Source organism: Elaeis guineensis, chromosome 10 (genome assembly GCF_000442705.2).
Source record: "Elaeis guineensis isolate ETL-2024a chromosome 10, EG11, whole genome shotgun sequence".
Classification (NCBI taxonomy): Eukaryota; Viridiplantae; Streptophyta; class Magnoliopsida; order Arecales; family Arecaceae; genus Elaeis; species Elaeis guineensis.
Genome location: NC_026002.2, coordinates 35,420,706 through 35,444,333, shown reverse-complemented (window position 1 = coordinate 35,444,333; position 23,628 = coordinate 35,420,706). Strand labels below are relative to the sequence as shown.

At 39.4% G+C, this 23,628-nt stretch overlaps 1 protein-coding gene across 3 annotated transcripts; it reads right to left on the bottom strand.

Moving 5' to 3' along the window:
- Positions 1 to 16,932: 16,932 nt before the first annotated feature.
- On the bottom strand, positions 16,933 to 18,610 carry LOC114912795 (uncharacterized). 3 transcript variants are annotated; one of them, XR_012135045.1, is made up of 2 exons: positions 17,354 to 17,910; positions 16,933 to 17,199 (listed from the first exon to the last, which is right to left on the bottom strand). XR_012135045.1 is itself a non-coding variant. In XM_073245009.1 (2 exons), exon 1 carries the CDS (start codon positions 18,407 to 18,409, stop codon positions 17,990 to 17,992), a length of 420 nt encoding a protein of 139 aa, XP_073101110.1. In that variant the 5' UTR covers positions 18,410 to 18,610; the 3' UTR covers positions 16,933 to 17,199; positions 17,917 to 17,989. The 3 variants fall into 3 exon arrangements, 1 of the variants encoding a protein (XP_073101110.1); XR_003798659.2 differs by having other exon boundaries at positions 17,375 to 17,910; XM_073245009.1 differs by lacking the exon at positions 17,354 to 17,910 and adding an exon at positions 17,917 to 18,610.
- Positions 18,611 to 23,628: the final 5,018 nt, after the last annotated feature.

Here is a 23,628-nt window from a genome sequence, read left to right as displayed (position 1 = left end):
ACACGGATCAAAGTAGTTTTATAACTATCTTCTCAAAAAGAAAAAAAAATAAAATAAAATAATTTTACACTAACAAGATAACAAGTGGTCGCAAAGTAATTTATGCCTTAAATGCCCCGGTCTTGAAAGACTAATCTTTTTCTTTTTTCTTTTTTTTTTTCTTGTTGGGATAAAGAAAGGCAAACATACCAATATTCATTGAGATAATTTTCTCCAAAAAAAATGCAAAGAAAGAAAGCCAAGGACCCCAATATAGCAAGACTAAGTGGAAACAAGTAACTGGCTAGAAAAAAGTGGTCAAAAAGAAGTTTCTTTTTTTATAGAAAAAAGGAGGAAAGAAGTCTAGCTTAGGCTATTTTCCTTCTAAAAGGGATCAACATCTTCCCTTTGTCCAGCGGAAAGCTTCCCAACAAAATTGAAAAGCATCTTTAGCCTTAGCTTTTTATTTTTCTTGGGTAAAACTAGCCTTAGCCATTAAATGAAGTCTTGATTAAATGTTGAAGACTAGCTGGTAACGTTTTGAGCATACAACTAGCTAGTAATGTTATGTTGTGAGAAATGTAAAACAAGAATAACTTAAAACAATCGGGTAATGTTATAAGGTTAACAGGTGCCAATGAGAGACAATGAAAACAGAGGGAACCATTCAGTGCATATAGATTGAGAGCTGCCAAGTATATATTGAGAGTGGAACTGAAACATATGATCTAAGGATATGAAATAACTTAAATGCTTCATTCGTCACCTTAAACCATATTATCTTTCTTATCTTAGATCCTCTGACCTTGGATTTGAAGAATATAAATATTTTATTTCAAAAAAAAATACCAGAGGGTAAGTACGTAGATTTAACTATTTAAATATTAGCAAAATTTTCAGACCGTTCTTTTTTCATTGCGAGAAACTTCACTGAGATTTATATCAGCCATTTAGTCATTAATTCTAATAACATAGAAACTATCTTTTGCGCTTAAAATCTGACTTAACTAAGAACGAGCTGATCACATGCAAGCCATTTTGCTCAATTGGGTTCGAAAAGCATAGCATGGTGTTGGAGCTGATCTATAACTACAGAAATTAATCAGGGATCATTAGAACATGTCTGACTAGGGATGCTCTGATGCTTAAGTCAAACAAAATTTTGAGAGAAAATAAAAAAGATAAAAAAAATTTGATAAAAGTATATGACAAAATAGTATTCCAATTTCTCTTCCTATTCGGAGTCCCCATGCTTGAGATTTATAGAGGAGAGGATGCAAATCTGTTGGTTAGGATTGTGCGATTCATGGACGAGCAGTTGAGTTCTTTCCATACCTACTGATCAAAATGGTTAGGATAATTCTTTTAGGTGCACCTTGGTCAGATGCTTTTTTTATCTGCTGATTTGGTCGGTTACGACCCTTTTTAAATACTTAGAGATCGTGTCAAGCTTTAACTGATCACAAGTCAATTATGCAAAAATTTAATTGGTTGTTGATTTCATGGGATATGTGTCATTGTCAACTGGGAAGCTGAGTGAGCTATTAGGCGACATTTTAAGGATGGTGAATTCGAGCCATATCACCATTCATCACAATGATAACTTATCCAATTGTTGGAAGTAGATGGTACATTAATTAGAGTGCAATACCAACATACACTTCTAAGTGGCGTTTGGTATGGGGTGATCTACTCAAATCAAGGAAGATGTGAATGGAGGTGATGAAATCACTATATTTTGTTGCACCATGATAATCCTATATGGTAGTAATTTCAAATCACTCCTACTCCTCAAATCATCCCCAACCCAGTGATAGGATATCCATTCTCGAGATCGAAAATCTAAAATCATTCCCAAACAGTGATCTTGGACTGAAATACAAAGATAAAAATATCTGTCAGTCTAATAAAAAATTAGTATATCAATATATCGTTAATATATTATATCAATATTATATATATAATATTATATTATACTTAATATTGCATATTATATTTATGATATATATTATATGATAATATATTATTAATCATATTATTGTCATATTATGATTCAATAAAAATTTTAAAGTAAGTAAAATTATCTTATTATACTTTTATTTATATATTAAAATATTTAATATATTACTTCAATTTATCTTATTTTTAATCAAAATAAATATTCACATTAATAAATAATATATTATAAATATAAATAAAAGATATTAATTTTATAATAATAATTAATATATTTTTATAAGATTAAAAATTTATAGGACTAATAAATATATTTTTATAGAATCTATTAATTATTAATATATTAATAAATATAATAATATTTTATTTATAATATTATATATATAATTAATAAATATATTTTTATAAAATATATTATGAATAGTTTTCGTATTATATAATCAATGATTTTAAATTTTTATAGAATATCAAACAGATTATTTATGAATACTCGAGGATCTTTAATCACGAGACTATAACCTACCAAATGTTGTGATCTTAGATCATTGATGATTAGATAACTATAGGATTCGGATAGTCAGTGTTAGGAATAATTTAGAATGGACCGATGATGTATGAAGATTCAAGCCCATTATGATCCATTGGATCCATATCAGCGCCTCTCAAGCGGTCTAATTGTTGTGGTTTGCCTGACCCCTGATCAGCAAATGTCTGTTCCGATCCTTGGTTGGAGGCTATTCTGTCCGATTCTTCATCGGTATGTTCTTGATCAGACTTCTGATCTAAAAGAGCTAGTCAAAGTGCACACCTTAAACAGTGCAATCGCATGATTGATTATGACTCATCCGACCCCTAGTCAGCGTGTGCCTAATCCGACCCCTAATCGGTCAGTCTTTGATTCGAACCCTAGTCGGATGATTCTTTATCCGAATCCTGGATAGAAAAGATTTGGTCCGACCCTTGATCGAAGAACTTGCTGGTCAATCTCCAATCGCATCCGATCCCTACTCGGCTTGCATATCAGAACAATCTCTGATCAGTATAACAACTGCGAGTCAGCGAGTCTTCCGAATCAATTTATCTAACCAAATCTTGATTGAAAAACTATCAGTCTCAACTCCTAGTTGGCCGACAACAGACTCTGAGCCCTAATCGGCACACCACACTCTCTGATATCTCCTTGGAAGCAAATTAACCAGGCTCATATTCAAAAGGCAGGCATCAACTGACCACAACTGTCAATCCTATTTAGGTACAACTGTCTGATCTTGAGAATCTTATAGGTGCCACCGTCTGATTTTGAGAATCATAATCAAATAACCGTACCAGATTTGGCCAGTCTATCTTTCAAGAATGGTTATACAACCATCGCCTCTATAAATACTCAAACTCCGAGGATCCAGGTAAGTAATCCATCTCAGAGAGCTAAAAACTCTGCTTCTCTGTTTGTGCATTTTGACTTAAGCATCGGAGGGTCCTCGTCGAAGTACAATCTTTCGGCTCGAACTTTTTTGTAGATTGCTCTAACGCTGCACCTTCTTGTCTTCCGGCATCAACCAGAAACAAACCACGATAAATAGAGGAAGGGCCGAATCTCAGATCTTATAAAAAGAAGCAGACAAGTTAGAAACTCTTAATGATAGCTTTATGCAGGACTTCCTCCAGGTGAACCAACGCCTCCAACTCCCGATCGGTGCAGAATGAAGTAACCACTCTACTCCTGCACTTCTAATGATGGCGGAAGTTCCTGCACCAGTACAGCAATCCGCAATGGTGACCGTGGAGCAATTGAACTTACTTTTTCAGCAGGTGCAACAACTCACAGCTGTCGTTCAGACAGTGATCCCACCTCCGCCAGTACCACAGCCGACGATTCAAACCCAAATCCCTCTAGCCCAACGACTGGCGGTGGATAGACCCAAGAACCAAAGAGACGGTGGTCTCCAAGTCCTCAGTCAAGGCATGATTCAACCTCTGATCGATAATCTCCTCCACGCTTCGAAGCGCATACCAACTGAAATATGGAAGTTGAGCGAAGATTTCAAGAAATAGATCAAAAGATTCAACAGATTTGCAACAATCCGTCACCACCATCTGACAGATTCAATTCTGAACCGCCTTTTATGGTGAGTATTCTTCAAGAACCTATCCCACTAAATTTTAAGGTTCCTCAGCTAGAGAGCTACAATGGGATCACAGATTCTGTCGATCATGTCAATAGCTTTCGAGTAGTCATGCTTCTTCAGGAAGCCTCCGATGCTATCCTATGTCGAGCCTTCCCCTCCACTTCGAAGGGGGCAGCCTGACATTGGTATTTCAGTTTGAAGCTGGCTTCTATTCACTCTTTTCGATAGCTGAGTCAAGCCTTTACTGTCCATTTCATCACTAGCCGACGACAACGGAAGCACTCGGACTATCTCCAGACTATCAAACAGAAGGAGGGTGAGTCCATTCGTCTTATGTAGCTCGATTCAATAGAGCTATGTTAGAAGTCCGCGATCTAGATTACTCAGTCGCAATGTCTACCCTGAAGGATGGATTGTTGATGGGCGATTTCAAAAAGTCGCTGTTGAAGACCTTTCCTCAGGATTTTTTGAAAATATTGGCTCGGACAGAGAAATATATCCGATTGAAAGATTCTCTGACAGAAGAAATCATCCGAATAATCTCAACTGTGGGGAATCAAGAGTATAGCAGGACTTGCTCGTCCAAACGAAATGGTGGAAATCACCATCGTTCAAGATTCCCATCGAGGAGAAGGAATATTTCACCGACGAAGAATCATTCACCCTTCAAGGCAATTTAGCGATCTCACTCTTTTGAATACTTCTAGAAGAGAGATTTTGATGGAGGTGCGAATCAAGCTGCCTCTGCCTCTAAAGATGCAGACAAGCCTGGGGCACCGCGATCCAGACAAGTATTGCCTCTATCATCGTGACCATGATCACGATACCGAAGATTGTTACCAGCTCAAAGAAAAAATTAAGCATTTGATCTGAGAAAGAAGGCTGGATTGGTTCATCCGATGACAAGATCCTCCATGCTGTTATCCTCCAAGGGCCAGGCGCAGCAGTGGATACGCCTCGTGCTTCAGCAGCGACAGCATTAGCCCCCTCAGCCTCAACCTCAACCGACACTAGCGCAACCACAAGCGGAGGGGCAGGTGATAGTAGAAGATCGATCTCCACGAGATGAAATTCACATGTTAACTTGGGGTCGTCTAGATCGATGGAGCCTCATGCGGTGAAGAGGCCTCGGCTCGAGGAACCAATAATCTTCACCGAACAAGATGCTAAAGGTGTACAAATCTCATACAATAACGCGATAGTTATTATTGCTAATATTGCTGACTATAATGTACACAATATTTTTATTGATAATAAAAGTTTTATCGATATTTTGTACTTTGCTGCTTTTACAGCAATGGGGTTTGTTTCAAACAGTTAAATAAATTCAGTACTCCGATCCAAGATTTCTCCAAAAGTTCGATAATTCTCGAGGAAACCATCAGACTGCCCCTTACGGTGGGAACCAAACCCAAACAGGTGACCATCCACGTTAATTTTCTTGTGCTTAACCTACCGTCAACTTACAATGCAATACTTGGCTAACCAAGTCTAGGGGCACTGAAGGCAGTGGTGTCAAGCTACCACTTGATGATGAAGTTTCCAACAGAAGCTAGAGTGGAATAAGTTTGAGGCAATCAAGTCATGGCCCGACAGTGTTTCGCTACTAAGTTACAGGTGGAGAAACAGCCAACGGTGCCCCAATCTGAACTCTCAATAGGTTTGGATGCCCATAACGATCTAGCTGGAGAGCATACTCATCCATTCGAGGATCTAGTGGAGGTTCCTCTGTGGAAAAAAATCTCCATCAAACTATGAAAATTAGCTCATCCATAGATCAGGTAACCAAAGCTCGGCTAACTGCTCTTTTACAGAAAAATATGAATCTATTCACTTGGAACGACGGCAGATATGTCTGGCATAGATCCGAAGGTGATTACCCATCACTTGAGAGTGGATCCGATCTTCTACCCTATAAATAGAAGAAGAGAAGATTTGCTCCAAAGCGCTAGAAAGCAATTACTGAGGAAGTGGACAAGCTGGTCAAGGCCGACTTCATTTGAGAAGCAATGTACCCTGACTAACTCGTCAATATGATGCTAGTCAATAAGGCGAACGAAAAATTATGCATGTGCATCGACTTCACTAATCTGAATAAAATCTGCTCCAAAGATAGCTATCCTCTCCTTCGGATAAATCAATTGGTGGATGCCACTTCCGAACATAAGCTCCTCACCTTTATGGATACCTTCTCCTGTTATAACCAAATCTGGATGGTACTTGAGGATGAGAAAAAAATGACCTTTATTACTGACTCTGGGCTTTACTGTTACAGGGTAATGCTCTTTGGACTGAAGAATGTTGGGACAAAATACCAGCGACTAGTGAATAAGGTATTCAAAGATCCAATTGGTCGCAACATGAAAGTCTATATGGATGATATATTGGTAAAAAGTCGAACCACCCCAGATCACATAACCAACTTCTAAGAAACCTTCAGCACCCTATGTTGATTCCAGATGTGGTTGAATCTCATAAAATATGCCTTCAGAGTTAGTTCTAAAAAATTTCTTGAATTTATGATCTCTCGATGAGGAATTAAGGCGAATCGAAAGAAGATTAAGATAATTCTAGAGATGTCTCGATCAAAAAATATAAAAAAAAGTCCAGCATCTCACTGGAATGATCATCTCCTCAATCGTTTCGTCTCCAAATCGACTAAGAGATGTTTGTCTTTTTTTCAAACTTTCAAGCAGTCGAGAGACTTTCAATGGACGATTGAGTGTCAGAAAATATTTGAAGAGTTGAAGCAGTACCTTAGATCAGCACCTTTGTTTACAAAGCCCCAATCTGAAGAAGAATTGCTACTCTACCTTGCCGTATCCTTGGTAGTAATTAGTTTGGTTCTTATCTGAGAAGAAGGACGAATCTAAAAACTAGTGTATTACTCAAGTAAGGTCCTTCAAGATGCAGAGATCAGATACATAAAATTGAAAAAATTGATATTCGCTCTGATCATCATGATAAAGAAGCTCTAGTCCTATTTTCAAGCTCATACAATAGTATTGCTTACGGATCAGTCGATCAAAGCAGTCCTCCACCATTCGGACATGTCGGGATGGGTTGCAAAATGGGCCTTGCAGCTCTTCGAGTTCGACATTAAGTTCCGCCCAAGGCCTTCAATTAAAGTTTAGATCTTGGCGGACTTTGTTCGTGAGTGCACCATCCCTGACGAGGAGGGCTCAGAGGCTATGCAGGGTAGCTCAATGGTGCTAGAGGAACAAATAAATATGAACTCTGATCCTGAAGATCAATGGATTCTTCATGTGGATGGGTCTTCTAATTCATCGGGATCAGGAGCTGGGATCATCTTAACCAGATCGAAAGGTGATGTGATGGAGTACGCTCTGCGGTTTGAATTTTCAGCCACCAACAATGAAGTAGAGTATGAGGCTTTAATTGTCAGGCTCAGACTTGCAAAGGATGTGAGAGCCAAACACTTGAAGGTCTTCGGTGACTCTCAACTGGTGATGGGATAAGTCAAGGACGAATATAAAGCTCAGGAGAAAAATATGAAGAGGTATCTCGAAAAGGTGAAAGAACTGGCCACATCTTTTTTATGCTTCAATATCCAACAAGTACCTCGGACACAAAATACACAAGCGGATGCACTGTCAAAGCTAGCAGCCTCTCTACCACTCGAATTTAAAAAAAGAACTTACATCGAGATATTGAGAACCTCAAGCTTGGAAGAACTTCTTGCTGTCCAACAGATTGATGAAGAGCCTTGCTAGATCGACTCCTTGCTAAAGTACCTCAGATCGGATGAATTACCATCTAACAGTCGGAAAGCTCAAAAAATTCACAAGCAGGCTGACCGCTATGTGCTTTATGACGACAAACTGTATAAGCGATCTTTTTCTCTTCCACTTCTGAGGTGTCTGCGACCGTCCGAAGCAAACTATGCACTAGGAGAGGTCCACGAGGAGATTTATGAAAATCTTTTAGGCACAAAAACTCTTTCTTACGAAATCCTCCTGTAAGATTATTATTGGCCTTCGATGCAAAAGAATGACTCCAATTTTGTTAGAAGGTGTGATCACTGTCAAAAGTTTTTCAATATTCAGCATCAACCAGCGGTGCCTGTTGCTCCTATCACCACTCCATGATCCTTCGCTCGGTGGGGAATGGACATGTTGGGTCCCTTTCCTCAGGCCTTAGGTCAATGCAAATTCTTCCTGGTGACCATTGTTACTTCACAAAGTAGGTGAAGATCAAGCCCCTAGCCCATATAACAGAGGCTAAGGTTAAAAACTTCATCTAAAAATCTATTATTTATCACTATGGTCTCCCGAGAGTGCTGGTAACTGACAACAGAAGACAGTTCAGCGGCTCCCGACTTTGAAAATTTTGTGAAGACCTTGAAATTGAACAATGCTTCACTTCAGTTGGACACCCACAAGCAAATGGGGAGGCTGAAGTGACGAACAGAACTCTCTTGCAAGATCTGAAGGCTAAACTTAATCGGACTGGGGGGTCCTGGATGGACAAGCTGTATCAAGTATTATGGGCATACTGAACAATGCAGAGGATTCCGATCAGAGAAACTCCATTCAACCTTACATTCAGAATCGAAGTAGTTATACTAGTTGAGATCGAACTTCTTTCTCTCAGAGTTAAGGAGTACAACGAGGACACCAATTCAAAATGGTTGCAAACCAACCTTGACCTGGCTGAGGAGAGTAGAGAACGACCTACTGCGCGAATGGCCTCCTACCGATAAAGGGTGGCCAAATACTATAATTTCTCAGTCAACTCTAAGGAACTCTGAGTCGACGATTTGATGCTGCGGTGCGTCAAAGTCTCACAGCCTATGAAGTGGAGAAAGCTATCACCTAATTAGGAAGGTTTTTATCAAGTGGATGAGATGGTACGTCCCGAAACTTATAAACGAGGCAGCTTGATGGAACTCCACTTCAAATATCATAGAACTCAGCTAACCTCCACGTGTATTACCAGTGGTATTGTAATTTTATTGAAGTATATGCATGAATGAATGCTCTAATTTGTCGATGTCGGTATTTCCACATATAAATGAGAGTAATTCCAATGAGGGGTTTATATTTAAACTCAATCTTTAATCGATCTTGAGATGTTAAAAGACTTTGATCGGTTTATATTGAAACTCGATCTTTGATCGACCTTGAGATGCTAAAAATTTTTGATTGGCTTATATTGAAACTCGACCTTTGATCGGCTTTGAGATACTAAAAGTCTTTAATCGACTTATATTTAAACTCGGCCTTTGATCAGCCTTGAGATGTTAAAAGTCTTTGATCAGTTTATATTTAAACTCGATCTTTGATCGGTCTTGAGATGTTAAAAATTTTTGATCGGTTTATATTGAAACTCAGCTTTTAATCGACTTTGAGATGTTAAAAATCTTTGATCGGCTTATATTTAAATTTGACCTTTGATCGGCCTTGAAATGTTAAAAGTCTTTGATTGGCTTATATTTAAATTTGACTTTTGATCGATCCTGAGATGTTAAAAGCTTTTGATTGATTTATATGGAAACTCAACCTTTGATCGGCCTTGAGATGCTAAAAGTCTTCGATCAATTTTAAAATATTAAAAGCCTTTGATCGGCTTCTATGTAAACTCAGCCTTTGATCGGTCTTGAGATGTTAAAAACTTTTGATCGGCTTATATTTAAACTTGACCTTTGATCGGCCTTGAGATGTTAAAAGCTTTTGATCTGCTTATATTGAAACTCGACCTTTAATCGATCTTGAGACACTAAAAGTCTTTGATCGGTCTTGAGATGTTAAAAGTCTTTGATCAGCTTATATTTAAACTCAACCTTTGATCGGACCTTTGATCAGTCTTGAGATGTTAAAAGCTTTTGATCGACTTATATTGAAACTCGATCCTTGATCGGCCTTGAGATGCTAAAAGCCTTTGATCGGCTTTGAGACGCTAAAAGTCTTTGATCGACTTATATTTAAACTCGACCTTCGATCGATCTTGAGATGCTAAAAATTTTTGATCTGCTTATATTTAAACTCGATCTTTGGTCGGTCCAAAAATTTTAAAAGCCTGAGATCGGCTATAACTATTTCTATTCTAGCGACGAAGGTAAAAAAAAGGTACCAGTGCATAATCTGAGGACTTGCATCATATAGCTACTCCCTCAGCTTGATTTTCAAACTCGAGAGTAAGGGGGTAGCATTATGAATATTGAAATTTTGTTAAGTTAAAGTTACAGTGACCATGTAAAGTCAGCATGATTTAGAAAATAAAAACATGAAAGAAAAAAAAAGAAAAATATAAATGCATGGTTTAAAAAGTTATTACTTTGTTCCAACAAAAAGCGTTTACAAGAGTCTAGTCAACTCTTTGTCTGACATTACAAAATGAAGAAAAAAAAAAAATTGACTACTCGACTGGTGGGACATCATCGACTGGTTGCACTTCGTCGATCTCAAAAATTATCCGTCATCAAGATCTTCTATGCGTCGCACTATGCAAAGAATTATGAATTCAAAAAATATGTAAGTATTTCTTTACTTCTCGCGCAGCTGCATCAAAGCATCGTCCATGTCCATCTCAGGATTGGGCAACTCGGACAGATCAAATTGTGGGTATAAAATTTTAATTGTATTTCAATAAAAACTGTAGTCAGAATGATGCCCACCAACAAAGGTCACCGTGTCAAATCGTCGATTGAGAACTATCCCTTAGCTGCTCACAAGATCAGAAAGAAGAAGCTCTTTCTCCTCTCGCCAGAGATCGACCTTTTAGTTTCTGCACTTCCGATCGAGATCTTTCACCATGGGTGATTGGAAGAGACGCTTTTGAGCTGACGTCGGTGATAGGAGCAGTCACTTGGATACCTCACTGTTGCATTTTCTTGAGAGTGGCGACGATCTTCTTGCTATCCAATGCCTTTTGCAATTTTGAAATTTCTTCTCTGGCATTATGGAGTTCATCTTGAATTTGCAATGTCTGCTCGGACCTCGCCCATCCAAACTCCCTACACTTAATCAAGGACTCCAAGGTGCAGATTTTTCTATGGACAGAGTCAAGCTAACAATGATATACGATCAATTTCGTCGCCACGCCTCAGGACTTCTTTTCCGCTGCATCGGATATTCTCTGCATCTCTCTAGCTAATCGTGCTTTTCGGTGCTGCATGCTACAACTCCTCACTAAATCTCTTGTTGAAGTCTATTGATTTCTTTCTCGGTCTCATCAAGTTTCTTTTGAGCCTTTTGCAGTCTCTTTCCCCAATCAGCAGTCTTTTCTTCGAAAAATTTAAGTTTCTTCTCCAAGCTATTAATGTGAGCTTTAATCTTGACCACCATCACCGGAGGAAGAGAAGTGGCCAGTAAAGGAGCAGCAGCTATTGGGCCGACGTCACAAACATCATTCACCAACTATGCAAACAATAGAAAGTGGTAAATTCAAAAAATTTATAATTTTATTTCATTAAACGAAAGTTTCTTACTGAGATAGACAAAAAAATAAAGATAAAAAAAAAGATAAAAAGTATAAGTATTTAATTTTTGACCTTTTCATGGGGAGTTGTATCCAAAGGAGGCTCAGAGGGAGCTGCATCAGCAGTTGAAGAGAGCAGTGCAGCAACGTTCTCCTTTTGGGAAACAGAGAGCTCGTAGACAATGTGAACTTCCTCACCATCTTCATCTTCATCTTTAAAGTCCAAGAAGGTGAGATCAAGCTCTGGATGCTCCTCCTCTATCAACTTTCAATAATCAATCCAACCTTTTTTGTGAGCCTAATGAAAATCTTCTCACTGAAGGCCACATGACTGTCGCGGTATTCTTTAGATACCTTAAATACCTCAACTACTTGATCCATCTCCTCAGCGAAGGCAGGTAATGCCTTGAATTCCTCGACGGAGGAGTGCTTGGCATCTTGAATGTGCTCCTCAGTCCTTCTCTCCATCTCTTTCTTTTTCTTCAGGGTGAGGGTGAGATCAGACTCCACCTACCTGAGGGCCCTCTAGAGATGCTTGGCCTCAACCTCTAATTTCTTAATTTTCATCCGAGCTACCTAGGCATTCATCTCAGCTTTCTTCTCGACCTCTCGCGCTTGTGCCTCTCTGATCGAGTAGTCCGATAGGTTGACAAGAATATGGAGCACCTACATTTCAAATCGACTAAGTCAGAAAAAATATGACAATTAAAAAAAAAAATAGGTGATAGGATAAATGCTATACATAGTGGCCAATGGTCAAGGATAGCTTCCTCAGATTGAAAATGCTCATCTTGTCTATCTACTCCAACTCCATCGGAATAACGGAGTTTTCGATAATTTTTCAGACTGTCTTCCAGTCTTGAAAAAATGGACCCTCCAGAATGTCATCGAAAAATGCCTCATCATCCTCGATCTTCTTAGAAGACCCTGCCCGAGTAGAGGTCTTAGAAGGCTGAGATCGCTCGACGATTCCTTCTCGGGAGTCGGTGGTCAGGGTCGGAGTAGGAGCAAGTGTCGTCAAAACTACTCCGACCTCGAAAGAAAATGCTTGATCGGCAGTGACAAGTTCTCGGCGAAGCTCGACAAATTTTAAATTTTTCTTCCTCTCGATCCTGACGGTCCGAGTCTTCCTCTTCTGTGGAAGAGAGACCTTCAATTTTGCAATGTCCTTTGCCGAGGATCTCATTTTTACAGTTGATTAAATAAACATTGGGTTAGAGAGCTATATATATATATATAAAGAAAGTATAAACGACCCCACTCACTTCTAGGTTTGTTAGAGAAAAGTCCTACCGAGAAAAGAGATTCATCGGACAAAAGTTCATCCAGATGAGGAGTGTTGCGATCCAAGAGATCCCTAAGTCTTTTTTTTCCTCGGCACTCAACTCTACGGGCTTCAAGGATGAAGCTTCGATCCGACCCCCATCCGAAAGTTCTCAATCGTCTATCAAAGCATAAGAAACAAAAAAGAAATAACTCTTTCATTCATGAATGGATGAGGGAGCGTCAGAGACCAGGAGAGTGACACCCCTTTGGGAGGAAACATACAATCAGTCGGCATATGGATGTTTCTTCAGTGTGAAGAGAGCTCGAAAAAGAGGAATTGAAGGTCAGACTCCCATCCGAAAGCAAAGAACAAGAAACCCTATGATATATCTAAAGAAATTTGAGGATACAGCATGGAAAGCAACCTCATAGAACCTAAAAAGCTCAAAGATGAAAAGAAAAATGAAAAATCTAAGATCTGTCTGAAAATTTTCTTCGTACACCGCTAATCGGTCTGGAGATGGACTGTGAACTCAAGCAACGAAATCAAGAAGTTCAAGATGGAATTCATCTGGAATAGTGTTGGGCTCAGAGCAACTCCAGATCACTTAAGGTCAACTCCGATCGGATCTCACTGGGTCCGACCAAAGGGTTGGTTTTGAACTTAGGATTTTTTGGATCCTTCACTTTCTCTCGTATGGGTTTCTCACTCACAGAGCTTTTGAAACCCGCCATGCAGACAGAAACCTAAGGGGAAATGAAAGGAAGAAAAACCTAAAAGAAGGTAATAGGGACTTACCTTCGAGTAAAGGATCAAGAGAAAATGACTATCTTTCGAGAGCCCTTCACGCGATGGAGAAGAGAGAGATGATGGAAAAAAAAACTCTTTCCACAGTAGAGAAAGAAGAAAAACTGGCTGTGGAAGCTTTGGAGAAAGAAAAGTGGCAAAGGGAGAAAGATTTTTGTAGGAGTCAACAGGGTAAGGAGAAATAAACTAAAAGAAGCCATCCCTTTAAATAGAAGGATACATATCTCTCGAAGGATATCAAGTTAGTACGAATTTCTAAAATGGACCATGCGTCAAGCCTTCATTAGCTCAAACTGGCCGACGGTCTCCATATTTAATGCATTTCAGCAGAGAAGAGTGATCTGCACAGATTTCGAAAATTTCATCATTAGTTCAATAATTTTTTCATCTGAAAAACTGCATGCAGATATTTATTTTAAAAAGAGTTCTTTATATCTCCGGTCATTCAGAATATCAAAGTAAATACTTTCATAGCCCGACCAAAGCTCGGACTAGGGAGTAGGGAGTTATCTATTAGGAGTAAGTTGGAATAGGCCGATGATGTATGAAGATTCAAGCCCATTTGACCCATCGGGTCTATATCAATACCTCTCAAGCGACCTAATTGTTATGGTTTATCCGACCCCTGATCGACAAATGTCTGTCCCGACCCTTGATCGGAGGCTATTCTGTCCGATCCCTTGTCGACATATTCTTGATTCGACTTCTGATCTAAAAGAACTAGTCGGAGTGCACACCTTAAACAGTACAGTCATATGATTGATTATGACTCATCCGACCCCAGTCGGCATATGCCTGATCGGACCCCTAGTCGGTCAGTGTTTGATCCGACCCCTTGTCGGATGGTTCTTTCTCCGAATCCTGGATGGAAAAGATTTGATCCGACCCTTGATCGAAAAACTTGCTAGTCAATCTCCAATCGTATCCGATCCCTACTCGGCTTGTATATCGGAATAATCTCTGGTCAGCATAATAACTGCGAGTCGGCTAGTCTTCCGGATCAATCCATCTAACCGAGCTTTGGTCAAACAACTATCAGTCCCAATTTTTAGTCGATCGATAACTGGCTCCGAGCTCTAGTAGGTATACTACAATCTCTGATCTCTCCTCGGAAGCAGATTGATCAAGCTCAAGTTTGAAAGGCTGACACCAACTGACCATAGCTGTCAATCCTATTTGTGTGCAACCGTCTGATCCTAAGAATCTTACAGATGCAACCGCCTGATCCTGAGAATCACAACCAAATAATCACACCAGATTCGACCAGCTTGTCTTTCAAAAATGGTTACACAACCGTCTCCTCTATAAACACTCAAACTCTAAGGATTCAGGTAAGTAATCCATCTCAAAGAGCTAAAAACTCCGTTTCTCTGTTTGCGCATTTTGACTTGAGCATCGGAGGATTCTCGCTGAAGCACAATCCTCCGATCCGGACTTTTTTGCAGGTTGCTCCAGTATTACGCCTTCTTATCTTCCAGCGTCAACCAAAAACAAACCGCAACAGCCGGTAATCTTAGATCACCATGGTGATTTTATTTGGGTCATCAAATGCTACCCTAACATTTAGTTTGGACCATATATAGCAGTTGCAGGACCTCTACGTAGGTAGTTTCGGTTTCAGCTAAGGCAACGTACTGTACATTATACATATATAAGTGGTGGTGCAACCAGATGGGCTCCTAGAGTGGGATACGCCCATGTTTGGGCACCACCTTATCATCTACAAGTACTCTCATCAGAGCTCATACTGAGGGGCGATCTCAAGTACTCTCATTGCAGGGAGAACAGTTAAACTGGAACTGATCATTTTAGCTAGCAAATATATTGATGTGTTCAAATAGCTCGACTCTCAAAATACTTTCAAGTTCTGCAGGTATTCTTGTTCCCAGACCTGCAACAAAAGCTTCATGAGTACTGCTTCTGTGTAGTCCCTTTCTGCAGTAACCCACTTAACAGAGATTGCAAAGAGAGAGAAGTTTGGAACACATGTACCCACCTATGATTAAAGGTTGCTAAGCTTTTTTTGATGATTGTGACCAAACGCATTTCTCTGCACACACAAACACACAGGGGGCCCTTTTCTTTTTTTGGTTATGGGGGAAGAAATGTAAATTACCTATAACAAAGGAAAACACCACATAAATTTTCTAAGCATAGTACAGCAAGGGAACAGTGGTCCTCCTGAACTATCACCAAGGACAAAAAAAAACTATTTGTAGTTGCTTAACCTACATATTTGATAACTTCCATTTTTGTATTTGGTTTGCGTATTGTATGTCAGAATTTATATGAATCTATATTTGAAACACTCCCCTTGGATGATTTTCTCTAGAAGAAAAGGGTAAAAAGAAAAGAAAGAAAGAAAGAAAAAGAAAAAGATAATCTCATATTCTCTCTCAAAGAAAAAAGGGATAATCTTATATATATCTGGAACCAATAAACAACAGCTGGAAAGAGTAACACTTTCAACAAAAAAAAAAAAAGTTGGAAAAAGTACTCCTAATTAACTCATAATTATCAAGAAATGCGACAACAATTAATTTTCATCAATTTATCACAAATAAAACTAGCTAGATGTTTTATTTAATGGTATTGGTCTATCTCCATGCATGGCATGCACCACCATCAGTTGGATCCCAAAGCATTAGGAAAAGTATCTTGATTGCAAGATGTGATCTTTCCAACATGAAGATCTGCTTTGCGGTAAGAAAACATCGAAGTCACAGGCAATATTGAAGAGAACTATGATATTGTAAGTCAATTTTGTTTAGCTTTTCTCTCTCTTTTTTTTTTGGTTTGGGGGGGGGAGCTGTTATGCTTTTGTAATTATAATAAGAACACATAGCTAGTTTAGTTTTCCTCCGTTAGACTGAACACTACTAACTATTTAGTTTAAAATCAGTAGAACTCTGGGGCTTGAGCCTACGTACGTTCAGCTCCATATGGACGAGATATCTTCGTCCACTGAACATTATTGGCGACAAGACGGGGTCTATCTTTCATTTCATCGAAAGATCAAAAAAGAGCAAAACTTAATTATGTCTTGGTCAACTAATTCTAGTTCACCTAAATTAGAAGTGAGTTCCATTGAAAAGAAAACTATGTAAGATTAAGTGAGGCACCGAGTTCTTTTTATGCTCTCAAAACATGAGAACTCACAGTTCTTGTTTAGCACTTAATGGATAACATAAATACAGATTATTTTTTATCTAAGCACACCATCTATGTTCTCAAAAAAAAAAAAGGGATATCGAAGAAATAACTATAAATAGTTCTTCAAAAAAATAGTTAACTACAGATTAATAGGTAGCACTAGATTTCATGCATGCTTTAATTGCATACACAGACAATAAAAAATAATAATAATAACAAGCTTTAATTAAAAATGAAAACCAGTCAGCTCAAGAAGTATATATGCAATAATGCACACATTTCTAAGACTTTCTTGAAAGAAAAATACATGTACATCAAAGACTTACAAAACAACAATCTTCATAATTAGCTTTCAACTGCATCCCACAAAATTGGATCCAGGACATTAATGACAAGTAGTACAAGCAGAAATATCACCCATATTGTAACACCCGTCGGTGCAAACATTAGAGAGCGGTTTCTGGTTCAAACCTGAAAGGTGGCAACCCCAAGTTATTACTCACAAAAGAAAGAGCACTGAAACAAAATAATCATATCAGATAGCAAACAAGGAGGATCTAGATCTTGGTCTTTGAGATCTAAGTCCTTGGAAGTTGCTAGCAGATGTTTCTAGGTAAGTATTCACCTCAAAAGGGGGTTTTATTACCATGCGTTGATTCAGCTATATGTTCCACCAAATCCTCATGCTTTGACCAGCTCAACTCAGATGACCATAGATAGTCTCACCAATCTTGCATCGACCATGTATCTGTTGTTTGTGTGTGTGAGACGCGCGCGCGCGCGCGCGCACACACACACACACAGAGAGCTTTGAATACATCCACTGTTCATCCTTCAGTATGAAATTGGGTTGCAGGTATTTTATTGTCCACAATCATATGTGGTGGTGGTTGTTTTGGTGAGGATATGAACGTTCATCTAGATGAAGGATAGAGGGAAACCTCTGGAGAGAGCGATGCCTACATATCCACAAGAAATAAATATCACTCTATCCAGTCCCTATTCCCGCTATCCATCATCAAATCCATGTCATATCCATCACCATCTCAATACCCCAACTCCAGTAACAGGTGGATCACCCTTGTAACACTCAATCACAAATAAGTCACAATTCAAGATTACTTAGTTGTATAGTGCGCCAAATTATATATATACTACAATGACATCGTCACAAACACAACTACATACCAAGAGGTCCATCAATCTCATGCCACTAAACCTCAATAAATTAAGCTTGCACAACTCACGCCGCATCGTAGTCTCAAAGGCCATGACCCTGGGGCTCATGGTAAAGCGGCGACGGCAAGAACCCCGGAATATTCTCAAGCATTTGTGGATCGAAGGCCTCATCGATCATCTCATATGGAGTACTCGAAGGACTCCTAAACGCATTATGGCATGGATCTGAGCTCTGGTTCATGACAGGGTTCGGTCCGGGGGTGCTGGTGGCCCCAGAGCTAGGCTCAGGGAGCGGAGGGGGATCGCCGGTATCCTCGACGTAGGGGGACTTGGACAAGTTGGCGACGGGGGAGTCCTGGCCGGTGAGCTCCTGGACGAGGTTGCGGAACTCGGCGGCGCTTGTCTTGATCTTCATGGGGTTGGAGATGTACACCACCTTGATGGGCTTCTTCTTGGCCTTGGCTTGCTTGCTGCTCTTTTGATGGACACTTAACCTCTCCATCTCCAAAAGAGGAGGGATGTGGATCACTATGGAGCCAGAGGGACTAAGAAGAAGAGGAGGGGGGAGGATAAAGAATGTGGTGAAGGTGCTTAGCTTTAGTTATACAAGGGGAAAACTACAAGAGAGGTTGGAGTGATAATTTATAGGGTAAGCCAGAGATTATGTGGTGGAGGATAGGGTTGTTTCGCGGAAGGGGAAAGGGGGTGGCCAAATGGTGGCACGCGACAAAAAAAGGCATGGACCATTTGGGGGAAGTGCCGAGAAGAGAGAGAGAGAGGGGGTGGGGGAGGGAGGGTTCCACAATATTGGGGAGATTTATTTATATAGATAAATTAATATACACAACAACCACGCTTCCGATTACTGTGGTCATCAATGCCTCAATAATTTGTGCCACGTGGCGTCGCCAACAGATAGGATCCGACGCGGTGTCGTCATTGGTTCCCGCCTCGGTGACGTCAGCACGATGGATGCTCCGCGGCTCGGCGCGCCGGCTTCTTCATGCCGTTATTTGTTTATTATTTTTTTTTCCGAGGAATAGTTATCCTGTCATATAGCGGCAGATAACATGGCAGGAATAAGGGTGGAATAACGGTGTCCGTGGAAATTTATCAGGTGACGGGCGAAGATACTATCTCAATTTAGATTATTTTTTTATATTGCATTTTAGCCTTTTTAATATCAATGGTAAGTTCATGTTTCGCAATGATTTCTTTTCTTACAGTAGAATTTCTAAAGTTACAACAACATGCAACCTATCATGTTGAAATCTAACATGATTATAAGCTGTTACTCGTTAAGTATAATAAGAATATTTTTATAAAGAAAATGACAATCTACTATGGCAACATAAGAGTAGATTGGGACATCTCAAGTCAATGGCCTTGAGGACTGTCTTGCACTGGCACGAGAAAAACATGAGTCCTTGTCGTATCACAGACGCATGCTTTTAGTTATTGATGCTAAATTACCTATAAATTGACATAAAAATTTCAACCAATGGAGCTTTCATTTTTATTTACTTGTCTGTAACATGTCAGAGGTCATTGATCTTGGTACCACTCTCATACAAAGCATGATTAAATGTAGGGTTGCTCATGATCCACTACTCTAATATATAACTATAATACCAATGCATTCTCAAAAAAAAAAAAAGTAAAGTAAAATAGTTCCAAAAAAAAAAGGAAGGAGGGGGGGGGGGGGGGGGCGGTGGGGTGGTGGGGGCGCGGCTGTAAGAGGCTGCAAAAAGGTTCTAACAATGATTGTTTCAAGGATCGCAAGGAAAGGAACATGGTGTTGTTATACAGCATGCAACTATGCATGGTACAAGAGGTTCATATTTGGTAAGAAGAAAAGAAAGGTCTGCTATCATGTGTGGCTCATGGAAAATTTATTGAAGGACAATTCCTATATCATAATAATAATATATTTCAAAAATTTTTAAATTTAAATATTAGTAACTCAGAAATTCTTCATCATATATTTTTCTTGGACATCCAAAAAGAATAAGGTTTCTAATATACCAGCTTACTAAATTGGTAAAGAACATTGATGATTATATAAAAATTTAGGCCTTGATTTTATCTTGGTCGAACTTTAGAAGATTAGAGTTTGTTTTTTTTTTTTTTTAAAAAAAAATTGGAGCAAAAGACTTTCTCTGGATTGTCTAATATATCTAGAGACCTCTTTACTAGAAAAAATAAAATAAAATAAGATCAAGACCCTTGCACATTCCCCCCATGGTCCAGATAAATTGTGGTGTATTTTTGTCAATACTGCCATTTCTTTTTTAGATTTCTACATGCATACTGTCCCAAACATTCAAATTTGCATAAATACCCTTTCAAAATTGATATCTGCATGTATACCCTCATAAAATATATTTTTTTTGAATATGTACTCGTATCATCTAACACCGTTAAAAATTAACAGTTGAAAATTAAAATGATTAATATTTTTATGAATAAATATGCAAAAAAAAAAATATAAGGATATATATATGCAAATAGCAATTTTATAAGGGTATTCACGTAAATTTGAATATTTGAAAGGATATACACGCAAAAAATCCTTAACATAAATACACCTCTCTTGGTTCATTAATTCTTTCCTTATTCTAACAGAGAAAAATTAACATATATAATTAAGTAATAAATTTACTTAATTTATTAATTTATATAGATAAAATAATTTTTTTATCAAATAATAGATCAAAATTATTTTATCTAGAAGATAAATAGATCGTAACGATTCATATTTTCTCTAATTAATGTATAATAATATGTTTCTAAGAAAGTATCTAAACCTGATATTAAATGAATAGTTTGTATATTTGTATAGAATAGATATAGTTGTGGATTTGGACATTATATAACAATAAAAATTTATAATCTTATTATATTTTGTTTTAAAAATTTTTATCAAAAATATCTTTGTGAAGTGTATAAAGTATATCATATTGTTATAAGATAGACATAATCATCCCATCTTGCAAAAAAATATAATATAATATAGTATTTTAATATATAAAATATTATATAATATCGTCATTGTGTTGTTATATTATGTAATATATTACTACATTATAGAGTAAGAGAGTCTGAATCCATCTAGATAAAATAGATAAAAATTAAATTAAAATTTTTTACGTGTATATCCTTCTAAATATTCAAATTTACATGAATATCTTTATGAAATTACTATATATATATATATATATAAACCCTTATAATTTTTTTTTTTGTACATCTATTCATAAGGATATTTTAGTCATTTAAATTTTAAACCATTAATTTTTTAATGACGTTAAATGATGTAGATACATATGCAAAAAATTAAGAAAAAAGAAAGATATACATGCAAAATAAGTATTTTATAAGAATATATATATAAATATTAATTTTAAAATAATATTCATATAAATTTGAATGTTTAGAAAGATATATATATAAAAAATATTTTTTTTTTGTTCTATATCAAAAATGATATGTTGATAAAAGGAGTGTGAATAGTCCTACCCAGATTTGAACCGCGGAGACTGTTTTTCCAACCGAAAAAAAATAGAAAAAAACTGAGACCTGTGATGCGTACTCACAGAGATGAAGACAAAAAACCGTTGGACATATACTATGCTATTTAACTATCAAATTTTGTTTCTTGATGCTATCAATTGGAAAACCATGCCTTCGGATCATGCAGCATACAACGGCTACTACAATCTTACCAAAAAAAAAATAACGGGCATTACAATGGTTTTGGAGAGAATTTTGTCTTTCTGTGCGGAGTTGATATCTAGAAATAATCATTATTTGACTGTTTAAAAGCTGTTATATAATAAAAATAATGATCATCACTTAACATTTTAAAGAATTGTAGTTGTGGGATATACCGACCAACTCCTGTAGGTCCACTTATCTTCGGACCCGTCCGACCGACGTCCGATTCTACCGACCGACGACTCCGACGATGACCGCCGACAATATCCGATCAAAGGTACATCGGCCGAACAGACCCATACCGTTCCCGACCGGTCAAGCGGCCGAGCCCAAATCACCGACCTACTGTCGGGGGTGGCAGCCGACGTCCGACTTTCACAAGGCACCAGACCAGCCGACGGTGTCTCCGAGTCATCACCCAACAGCTGGATACCGACATATAGTCGGCCAGCCCATCCAAACACCGTGCAACCGTTATGGGCAGTTGTCCTGTCAAGGACATGCGGCATGGCCATCCTGGGGCATTGTCCTGCTAAGAACACAGACTGATCCCAGTAACTTGACAGCCCACGATGATTTGACAGCCTCCAACAATTTGACAACTCCTCAGTTGTCTGCACCATTAATGATGGGACCATACCGCGGTCCACTATAAAAATAGGGTAAGGCAACAGTATTGGTAGGTTCTAAGTCCCAAGCTCTAAGTCACGAGAAGCGCCTCTAAGCTCTTGAGCTCTCTTTCTCTCTCTCTCTCCCGCTGAGCCCTTGATTTTTCACTGTTGCCTAGTCTCCTCTCTGACTTGACCGTCGGAGGGTCCCCGTCGGAGGCATCTCCGATTTGTAAGGACTCTTCCTTGCAGGTGCGCGACGCCGGCGATCGGACGACAGAGAGATTGGCCGCAACAGATTTGGCACGCCAAGTAGGGGTACTCGACAGAGGTAAGCCAGCGGACTCCACAGAGCTTGAAAAACCTCTCGAAATGACGAAAATCAGAGCTCAGCGATCGAGAGCTATCGGGTCGGCGAGGCGTTCTTCCCACCGGGAAGAGGCCTCTCCCTCACCTTCCATAGCAGAGCCCAGCTCTCCGCATCCGGTGGTAACTACGGAGGCGCAAATCGCGGCAATAGTGCGGCAAATGACCGTTCTGACGAACGCGGTCAAAAGCCTCCAACAGCAACCGACTTAGTTGCCGCAACCGCCAGCAGAACAACCGACGGTGCACCCTCTGCCGTCCAAAAGCAGCCGTCGATGTCCGCGTCAGCTTCCGTCTCCTCCTCAAGAGCAACCGTCTCAGCACTCCCATCGAGAGGGGGTGAGACGGCCACGGCGCGACACCCATCGGTCTCGGCATCCTTCTCCTTTCCAACTGGAGCGGGCGAGGAAGGAGAAGCAGCCGCGGACACCGTCCGCCTCACTCTCAAGTTTGTCGGGAGGTTCGACCCCTGGGGTTTCTCAACACCGACGGTTGGACGACTACGAACGCAGGTTCGAAGAAATCGACTGTCGGCTTGCCCAACTCCAAGTGGATGGCCAAAAGTCTTCGAACGACGTCGACTTCCGAACCACTCAACCTCTATCCCGATTTGTTCTCGACGAATCGATCCCTAGTCGGTTCAAGATGCTGCACGTGGAGCTTTACGATGGCTCCACCGATCCAGTTGACCATCTGGAGAGCTACAAGGCTCTCATGACAATTCAGGGGGCGACCGATGCCCTCCTTTGCATCGACTTCCCCACAACGCTCCGTAAAGCTGCTCAGGTCTGGTACTCCGGCCTCCGCTCAGGAAGTATCCACTCCTTCGGACAGCTCGAGCATTCTTTCGTAGCCCACTTCAGCACCAGCCGGAAGCCGCCACGAACCTCGAACAGCCTTTTCTCCCTTAAACAGGGAGAAAATGAAACGCTCCGATATTTTGTGGCCCGATTCAACGTGGCCACGCTTGAGGTACGGGACCTCAATGAAGACATGGCTATCTCAGCCATGAAGAAGGGGCTAAAGGGGT